At 38.6% G+C, this 10,257-nt stretch overlaps 1 protein-coding gene across 1 annotated transcript; it reads left to right on the forward strand.

Moving 5' to 3' along the window:
- Positions 1-508: 508 nt before the first annotated feature.
- Positions 509-6,901, forward strand: LOC132181306 (pescadillo-like protein). Its single transcript, XM_059594469.2, has 13 exons — positions 509-627; positions 764-849; positions 1,424-1,672; positions 1,774-1,899; positions 2,045-2,129; positions 2,255-2,368; positions 2,860-2,953; positions 3,125-3,411; positions 4,334-4,441; positions 4,562-4,683; positions 4,992-5,211; positions 5,361-5,576; positions 6,621-6,901. Exons 1-13 carry the CDS (start codon positions 604-606, stop codon positions 6,708-6,710), a joined length of 1,821 nt encoding a protein of 606 aa, XP_059450452.1. The 5' UTR covers positions 509-603; the 3' UTR covers positions 6,711-6,901.
- The last annotated feature ends 3,356 nt before the right edge of the window (positions 6,902-10,257 follow it).

Here is a 10,257-nt window from a genome sequence, read left to right on the forward strand (position 1 = left end):
TGACACAAATACGATACGTAATTTTAGGATTAGAGTTTAAGTTAAACAGGGTTTGGTCATAAACAGGTCACGTTTAATAAACGTGTCGGGTCATATCAACCAGCGGCTTCACGGGTTGACACGTTTGACCTATATATTTATAGTTATTTATTTATTTTTATCCCAAATTTGTATATATACGTTTAAACGTGTTTACGGGTTATGTCATGTCAACCCGACACGACATGTTTATCTAAGTGAGTTACACGTGTCGTGTTAGCCATTAAAAAAATGTATCATATTTGGATTTTTAGGTGTTTGACACATTTATTTAAACGTGTCGTATTTGGGTTGGCATATGGGTCCGTGTTATAAACAGATTGACACGAATTTGTCACGCCAACTCATTTTGTCATATCTAGGGCCCAGATGATAATTTAACCCAGTTCCCCGAAGATGGGTCATACTAAAACCCGCACAACCCGACCCAGTATGAACCGCTTTAACTAGCTCCGCTTAAACCCTAGAGCTGTACGTAACTCTGTTCCTCTTTCCTTAGCCTCCATTTACCTCGCTCTCTCTCTCGCTCGCTCTCTCTGTGGCTCAGCTTTCTTCGCAGTAACCATGCCGAAGCACTACAGGCCTGCCGTAAGTTATTGTTCCCCGCCGCAGCGTTTTTCCGATAACCTATGGCTGGCCGATATGCAAATCGAGAGTTTCATTGATTATATACTATTGTATTTTCTTACCCTCTCCCCTTCAATTTTTCTCTTGTATTTTCCAGGGAAAGAAAAAGGAGGGAAATGCTGCTAAGTACATCACCAGGTCACAGGCAGTCAAACATCTTCAAGTCAATCTTCCTGTTTTCAGGTTCCTCTTTCACACAGATTATTCAAGTAGTTTATGTATTTTGGTTCGTGTACTAGGGATATGATTATGGTTATATGTAAATTTTGTGAAGTTTCGAGTTGGATTTGCTTCGCTTGGAGACTTTAAAATTACACAATGTCACTTATTTTGGTAGCATTTACTTGTGTACTGTTGCTGGTAGCATAATAGTTATAATTTTTGTTGTGGATGAAAGCTATCATTTGGGTATGTAGGCTTTGGTTTTTTGATAATTTGAGCAATACTTGCTAAGAAAATGGCTGGTGGAGAATGTCAAATCAAAAGTATGCATTATTGTCATGGGCACTAACGTGGCCTTTTGAGTTTTTAGGTATTTTTGAGGTTTACAGTATAGGAGTGACTTATATTAGGATAAAATTGAATGTAAATTCCTATACTCATAGTTGTCAGTAAGTGCTAATCGATATGTCTGTATGGCACATGCCATCACTGGTTATTGGATAAACTATGTTAGAGGTGTGTTTTGTTTTGTTGGAAAAGGGTGTTTGTCTGGGACTATGAATAATTCATTATTTTAATGGCTTGAAAATTGTAGGAAACTATCCATTCTCAAGGGCATATTTCCCCGGGAGCCAAAGAAGAAGGTGAAGGGAAACCACCATACTTATTACCATGTGAAGGATATTGCTTTCCTGCAGCATGAGCCTTTACTTGAGATATTTAGAGATATAAGGGCATATGAGAAGAAGATAAAGAAAGCCGAGTCGAAGAAGAACCCAGATCTCGCAAATCGTTTACGAACCCGTGCACCTTCTTATAAGCTAGATAGAATTATCCGTGAGAGGTTTGTTAACTCCATCCATTTGCTTTGAAGGATGTGATTGCGGGTTGCTTGCCGCTATTGAAAAATCACTAACATTTTCTGTTGTAATGCTTGGATTATAGGTATCCGAAGTTTGTTGATGCACTCAGAGATTTGGATGATTGTCTCACAATGGTGCACCTTTTTGCAGCATTACCTGCTTTGGAGAGGGAAAAAATTGCAGTGAAGCGCATTCATAATTGTCGAAGGTATACTTCGTATTGTGCCCCAACCCCCCCCCCCCCCCCCCCCCCCCCCCCAAAAAAAAAAAAAAAAAAAAAAAATAGAGAGAGCTGGTGAGGGCTGATCATCTCATGAATACTTATCTCAAGTAAATCACGGTTTATTTGCTAGGTTGAGTCATGAATGGCAAGCATACATCTCACGTACTCATAAATTACGTAAAGTCTTCATATCTGTGAAAGGCATATATTATCAGGTAAAGTCTTCATATCTGTGAAAGGCACATATTATCAGCTACCTTTACTGTAAATCTTTATCTGGTCATTGCATGGAAATGATCTTTGTTTATAATCTTTAAATCTTTGTACTGTTTGTTTGAAGGCTGAGGTTGAAGGTCAAAAGATCACATGGTTGACCCCTCATGCACTGCAGCAAGTTTTTCCTGGTGATGATGTTGACTTCAATGTCATGCTAACATTCGTGGAAGTTTATGAGGTTAGGTTTTGATGGTTCATGTGTTTTAGTTTTTTGGTTTTTGTTGCGCCTCTTACACACGGATCCAAAGTGGGCTGGCCCCAAGGAATTGTTTGTACCCAAGTGGATTGCTTGTTGAGTTGATGAAACTGTAGAAGGCTTTTTGGGCATGACTTATATGAATTTGTCGAGAGTATTATAGACTAAAACTTATGTGAATAAGAAAGAAATAACATTTTTAACTGTTTTTTTTTTTTTGATAAGTAATGATGTATGAAAAGAGCGCAGAGGAAAAAAAATAATTTAACTGTTTATGTATGTAGTTATATTTTATAAAAGGGGAAGGTGTCCTCAAAATCAGGAGAAACAAAGACAAAAGAGGTTAAAGTCAGGCCCCAACACAAATTGTTAGAAAGGGAACCTTTTCATGCGGAAAGCTTGCTCACAAGATGTCTGTTCTATTAAATCTCTCTTCTCATCTTTCTAATGTACTTAATTTGTTTTGGGTGCAGACTCTCCTTGCATTCATAAATTATCACCTCTATCATTCTATTGATGTGAAGTATCCACCCATTCTTGATCCACGCTTGGAAGCTTTAGCATCAGGTACACTTTTCACTGTTCAGTGGGACAGAAATTTCGAATTTCTGATTCAGAGATTTTATCAGCTTGAAGCTAAGCATGGGATTTTTATTGTATAGTTTTGGTAGGTAGCTCATTATGTTTATTTTTTTAGATGGATTATTAATGTAATGTGGTACTTTCTAAATTATGCAGATCTTTATGCATTGTCAAGATACTTTGATGCAAACGCTAAACATTCTGTCGTGAATCCGGAAGCTTCTAGTGTATCTGGATCTGAGCAAGTTGAGACCCAACAAAAGGGGATACCACCTGATGAGTCTGAATTAAGGCTAGCTCAACTTCAACATCAACTTCCTTCCAATGAACCTGGTGCGCTGATGCGCCTTGTTGAAGATGTTGCTGATGAGGATGAGGAGGACGAAGATACAAGGGAGTGTAAAAAACTCTTTAAAAATATGAAATTCTTCTTGAGTCGTGAGGTGAGATTAGTTTGTCAATTTTGACCTTAGTGAGACCTTAATGAGAATTTGATCTGTTTTTCACCAATAAATTGTCAGTATTGATCTTTTTCTTGTTTTGGTGGGTGGTACAAAGGGAGTTGCCATTATGAGAAGAGAATTAAATGATATGAAACGAGGTGAATTCTCTCGCATAAAATAGGACACGTAAAACAAAAACTTGGATACAAAATAAAAAACATAAAACCTGGCCAGCAAAGGGGAACAAGTTCCTTGGGTGGAGTATCTTCTTCTTCAAAACTTATTAGCTAGTTTACTTCTTGTTTGAATAGAAAATCATCTTTTGAGTTAGCTGTGATGAAAATTCATTAGGTTACAGAATAGTCAACAGCTTTGGCAAAAGTTTTTGAAGTGTCCTTTGTCTCTAGTCTGTTGTCTAGCGCATGTTATGGCTTTTGAAATTCAATGTGAAAGCTTTGCACTACTCATTATAGCTTCAGAAGTTTAATCCTTTCTCAATTTCCATCATATTTAACCTTAAATCTCACATGTTTATCATGTGATGTCAACGAATGTAAAAGAAAATAAAGCATGTGATAAGGTGATAACTACATGAATTTTAAGTCTAGTATAATGGAGAGAAACCTTAGTAGTAGGAAGATATTGCAATAGATTAAAAAAAGTTTCAGGGGTTGATTGCTTGCTTAAATATAAATTTTAGGAGGGGAGAAAACAACTGAGGATTTAGTGCCTGAAAGTCCACTTAAATGTTGAAGGACACTCGTGTATCTGTTTTTGAATCATAGTACTGATTTTGTTTGGAACTAGGCAGTACTTGCATGTTCTTGCTGAAACTTACCAGTCTCTACTCCATTTTTGGTTATGCTGTTTCTTTGTCTCGTGATTATTCTTTCTTTTTATGAATGAAATTTGCTATGTTCAGGCTCCCAGAGAGTCGTTGCTTTTCATCATTCCTGCTTTTGGTGGTATTGTTTCCTGGGAGGGAGAAGGGGCTCCATATAAGGAGGCCGATCAAAGCGTTACCCATCAGGTTTGCCATTAAACACATCATAGATGAGATGGTACTTTTAACATATTACACACATCTATACAATTTGTTGAAATATGTTTAACAATGATTATTATGAGTGATTGCTTTTTGTATGTGCAGATTGTTGACCGACCAACACAAGGTCATATATTCCTTTCCAGAGAGTATGTGCAACCACAATGGGTATATGATTGTGTTAATGCACGCATCATTTTGCCAACTGAGGATTATATGGTGGGAAGGTAATTTTTCTTTAAGTGCCTCGTATATGTCTCCATGATCTTGATTTATCTTTGTTAATCTCTCTGGCCTTCGCTATAATTGTTAAGTATTTGTTCTGATTGCCTGTGCTTGGGCAGATAAATTCTGCACACAAAACCATCTCTTTTGAGAAAAAGGTTCTTTGTGGGCCTCCGTGTCTGCTAGTATCAACCACATTAATTATTTTCTATTATTAAAGATTGATATTTTCATTGTTACTTTAAAGGTGAGCTGCTGCACAATTTGTGATACTAATCACAATGCATGAATTATTGATACGTGTCAACAGGGTTCCTCCACCACACTTGTCACCTTTTGTTGACAATGAGGCTGAAGGTTACATTCCTGAGTATGCGGAGACCATTAAACGGTTGAAGGCTCTTGCTAGAAATGAAGTCCTTCCATTACCAGGTGAAGGAACAGAAGATTTAGAAGATCCTCATAAATTACTGGTTGAGGGTATTATTGATCGAGCAGAAGCTAATGAAGCTGCTGAGAGAAAACGCAAGGTAGGCATTTCTTTTGACTAATTCAATTGTATGTCAATCATATACAAAACAGTGCTTTAAATTGAATTTGACCTCTTTGATTTTTCATTTTCATAGTAAGTTCATTACTACATCCCTGTTGACTTTACCAAGTTTTGGAATGGATGCAGATGCTTATTGAGCAGAACCAGTATCTCAATGAATTGAAACTGGAAGTTGATGGTGTGCAGTATTCTTCAATTGCCTCAGAAAATAAGCAGAGTTCTTCTAAAGAGACAGAGGCTAGGGAATCTGAGCCGGACTTGCAACAAATTGTCCAGGATCATGCAAACAGGTCTACGGTTGTGATGTCACGTAGAAAGAGGGGGTTATATGAAGCTGCGCAGGTAAATTTATCAATTATGCTGTTTTTATTCTTTTATAACCAAAAACAATTGTGCTTTTGAAGTTAGAATGTCTTGGACAATTTATGTACTAAAGCTAACAGCAGTATATCTGAATACTGAATTTGTTCTTTCATCTGCTCAATGCACATTGCACGGGGTTTACTATCTTGGAATTCTTGGAAGTCGTACATCATTTCAATAATGTTTCCATGTGCAATATTCAGTTACTGGCATTTCATATTTGAACTGGAATCATGCCTTTTGCTGATTGCTTATCATCTGTGTACATTGTTGTCATGGGTACATCCATGTTACTTAGTTTGATCAGGACTTGGTATTTAAAAACTATTGTTATATATGAAAACAGGTAGAAGTTTCTGCATGTTTCTTTTCATACAGTATAATTGAGTAGGCAGCTCTTAAAAAAAAACTATAAGCTATTGTAATCTGTTAGTAAGCTGTAATATTACAATATTTGTGAAGGTTGTTTATGAATATAGTTTCTGTGGAAGATTAGGTGTTGGTATCATATAGTCCTAGCGCCTAAAGATGGTAACTTTTTTTTGGTCAAATGCTTCTAGAACAAATAATATTTGAAACATAATGCAATGGTTTCTACTAGACTTGAGAAAAAGGATTTTTGTCTTTTCATTTTTGTTTGTTTGTTTGTTTTTTTGGGGTGGGGGATTTAAGGAACTAGAAAAAATAGGACATTGGAAGAGGAGAGTGGGAAGCAGAGAATTGGGGAGTGGGGAGAGTTAATCCTTTGAAATTTCTTCTTCTTTGGCGAGTGACTTGCATCTTCGTACTTTAATTGCTTCTTAATTCTCATGTTGATATAACTTTAGTCGATGAGTTGCTACATTTTTTCTAGGTAATAGTTTATTATTTTTCAGCTTGATGTTTTATCACTGTTAGATTTTATTTAGAGAGTCAAATGCTCTTTTACCTCTGAAATCTTCATATGCCATCTGAAGTGCTATCTTCGAGTTTGATAGTGTTTCCTTTCTGTGGTGTAGCTAATATTTATTTATTTTAATTCAGATTAGCAAGAAACGGAGGCAGGATAAAGTTGACGTCCTCGTGGAACGGAATAGAAAAAATAAAGAAGCCCAGAAATCTGGGAAGAATTAATGTGCCCCTGAAATTTGCTTTCTTGAATTTATTGCCGATGTATTTCCAGTCATATCAGGTTAGAAAGCTAGTTAATTTACTTGAGGTTGCTTAAGCTTCATAATGGCGCATATTGAGTTCAACATTGCCAATCAAGGTTGAGATTGGCCAAAAATTTTGGTAAATATGTAAGGTATTCTTTTAATTTCTCATCATTGCTTTTGCTCTCTGAAACCAAACTGTAGTTTTTTATCTCCCCAGGGTTCAAATTCACCTGATTCTGTGACAGCTTTAGCTAAACTATTACCAGAATCTTAATGTGATACCTGCAAGGTGTTGGATCATCTTTGTATAAGAACGCATTTTGCACGTAATTGCTTGCTGTTGGTATTCGAACGTTTAAGGAACGTATCCACTATTCGCTTTACTGTGTGCTGGGCCCCATTGGAATATCTTCGTAGCCTGCACTTTATCAGTCCATTCTTCGTGTGCTTTTCAGTTCAGAGGATATAGCCTGCAGTAACTATCGCAGAACAGTGTAGTCTATTGAATTCTCCTGCATATCATGCGTGTGATTTAGCTCTAATTTGGACAGTTCATTTTAAATGAACGGTCCAGATTTTGCCACCTCATTTAAATCCCGAAACTCTCTTTCTAGTAGTTGCCATCTCCCATCACCACCCTCTTTCCAGTAGCCGTTGCCATCCTCACCAGCCTTACCGTTGCACTGCCGACTGCCTGACTGTTATTCTCCAACCACCATTTAAATGACATGGCATAATCTGGATTGTTCATTTATAATGAATGGTTCATATTAGAGATATTGCAGACGCGATCCTCTTTTTGGTTGAAATTAATTTGTATACGCTCCGTCCTGAAAGGGACATTGGTGCTGCAGTCGCATGACTGTTGCCAAAGGTTTCGTTTTTCAAGTTACTGTCTATGAACAGATCAAGGCTCCGTTTACTTCGACGTAAAATGATTTCTTTCGTAAAATATTTTCAAGAAATCCATTTTCTCTGAAAATATTTTCCGTCGAAAACATTTTACGGCGTTTACTTTGCACACGGAAAATAATTTTTTTTAATATCTTTTATATATATATATATATATATATATATATATATATATATATATATTTTTTTTTCCAATAAGGTCCCCACTAGGACTTGCACGAGACTTGACCGGGACCCGCCTGAGACCTGCCTGAGACTTGACCGGGACACGCTCGAGACTCACCCGGGACCTGACCAAGACCCTTCCGGGATGCGCCCATGACTTGACCGGGACCCGCCCGGGACCTGACCGGGACCCGCCAGGGACCTGCCCGAGACTTGACCGGGACCTGCTCGGGACCTGACTAAGACCCGCCCGAGACTTGCCCTGGACCCCGGCGGGACCTAATCGGGACTTGCCCGGGACCTGACCGAGACTTGCCCGGGACCCACCCAGGACTTGATCGGGACTTGCTCGGTCCCGGTTAGGTCTTGGGCAGGTACGATCAAGTCCCGGGCGGGTCCTGGTCAAGTCCCGGGAGGGTCCGGGTCAGGTCTAGGGCGGGTCCCGGTTAGGTCCCGGGCGGGTCCCAGGCAAGTCCCTCTGGGGTCCCGATCAGGTCCCGGGCGGGTCCCGGTCAGGTCCCGAGCGGATCTCGGTCAAGTCCTGGGAGGGTCTCGGTCAGGTCCCAGGCGAGTCCCGGGCAAGTCTCGGGCGGGTCCCGATTAGGTCCCGGTCATGTCCTGGGCAAGTCTCGGTCAAGTCCTGGTCGGGTCCCAGGCAAGTCTCGGGCAGGTCCCTGGCAAGTCTTGAGCGGGTCCAGGTTAGGTCCCGGGCGGGTCCCGGTCAAGTCTCGGGCAGGTCCCGGTTAGGTCCCGGGCGGGTCCCGGGTAGGTCCCTCTGGGGTCCCCGGCAAGTCCCGGGCAGGTCCCGGTCATGTCCCGGTCAGGTCCCGGGTAGGTCCCTTCGGGTTCCCGGGCAAGTCCCGGGCGGGTCCCGGACAAGTCCCAACGAGGTTTTATGCGGGTCTTGGCAAGATCCATCAATTTAAAAATGAGATGCTCATAGTCGGAAAATGGTTTACGGTTTTGAAAACCGTAAACCATTTTCCTAAAATTAAAGAAGAATTTTCGGTCAAAAGGAAAATATTTTCCGTTGACCACTATTTTACGTCGAGGTAAACACCGTAAAATACGGAAATCATTTTCTGGAAATCATTTTACGTCGAAGTAAACGGAACCCAAATTTAAAAATTATAACTAGATGCAATTGGGATGCTAGCTATCATTTATTTAAATGGAGACGCTGCGAAAGTACGAGACGATTACTGCCCTTCTAATGATACGTATATTCATATTTATTCATCCTCTTTTTAGTTAGTTAGGTGTTTCTATAAATATACTTCTAATTCTTTCTATAAGTGGAGGCCAAAAATCCATAATAATGTGCAATTTGTGGATTTAGAGGCTAAAAGAAAAAGATTGTCCAAAGACAATAAAAAAAGGGAGGGGGGGGGGGGGGGATTTGGATATAAAAAACGTGTTTCGATTTCAACGAATTCATAATTAAGTCGAATCACTTTTATGCCTCTACACGTGTCTTGATTTCAACGAATTCATAATTAAATCTAATCACTTTTATGCCTCTACACGAGACCAAACTATAATTTAGTAAGAATTTTTGTTGCACGTGGTACAAAAAGCTTTTGATGGCCAATTAAGTTTTAATTACAAGCGTAAGTGCGCCTGTCCAATAAAACAACATTCGAAACCTAGATGTCTTTAAAAAAAGTGTTTTAATGTAATGTAAATGTGAAAATAGTTTTAAGTTGTTAATTTTATTTTATTTTTTGCCAAAAAAAAAAGGAAAAATGAAAAATTGTTATCATACGAGTTTTGTTGGTTCCATTTATTTATTTATTTTTTTTCAAAACAAAAACATTCACAAACAACCTAAACACAAAGTCTTAAAAATACATAGGAGTGTTAAACGAGAAAGCCGTTCGTGAGCGAGCTCAGGATCAACTCGTGTAAGCTCAGCGCGATTATTAAATGAGGCATTCCATGAATATAAATACTGGCTCGAATATTAAACGAAGCGAACTCGGCTTGACTCGGTTAGGCTCATGATAAGCTCGTATAAGGCTCAAATTGGTAGTTGTTCATATTAATATTTAAAATTGATGATTTTTTTTTTCTTCCTAATAACATCATTTTATTATAAAATGATGCATATTCTCTCTTTTCAAAACTAAGTGTCTTGACTTAGGCTCCATACTCAACTAGTTAGGCTAAGCAAATACTCATATGCAAGTTAATTTTTTGAACTGTTTAAGAGTATTTGAAGTTTAAATTTATAATTAAAAAAATAAATTAAATATAAGAGCTAGCCGGCTTGACTCAACTTATTATGAGCTCGAGCCCGGGCTCGATTTTTTTGGGTTGTCCTTAAGCTCGGTTTAAGTAAAATTTAAATGAGCCGAGCCCAAACAAGAAAAGTTCGCTCAAGCTCAGCTGGTTTACACCTCTTGACAAAAATAATTTTCATCACGTCAAAACTTTTTTTTTTAAAA

The sequence above is a fragment of the Corylus avellana genome, chromosome 5 (genome assembly GCF_965113065.1).
Source record: "Corylus avellana chromosome 5, dhCorAvel1.hap1.2, whole genome shotgun sequence".
Taxonomy (NCBI): Eukaryota; Viridiplantae; Streptophyta; class Magnoliopsida; order Fagales; family Betulaceae; genus Corylus; species Corylus avellana.

Bases quoted from the DNA above. Each gene is read 5' to 3' on its own strand.
- LOC132181306 (XM_059594469.2), top strand. From the start codon at position 604: ATGCCGAAGCACTACAGGCCTGCC. The intron at 2,130-2,254 runs GTAAAGTCTTCA...GTTTGTTTGAAG, and splicing joins TGAAAGGCATATATTATCAG to GCTGAGGTTGAAGGTCAAAA. The intron at 5,212-5,360 runs GTAGGCATTTCT...GAATGGATGCAG, and splicing joins CTGCTGAGAGAAAACGCAAG to ATGCTTATTGAGCAGAACCA.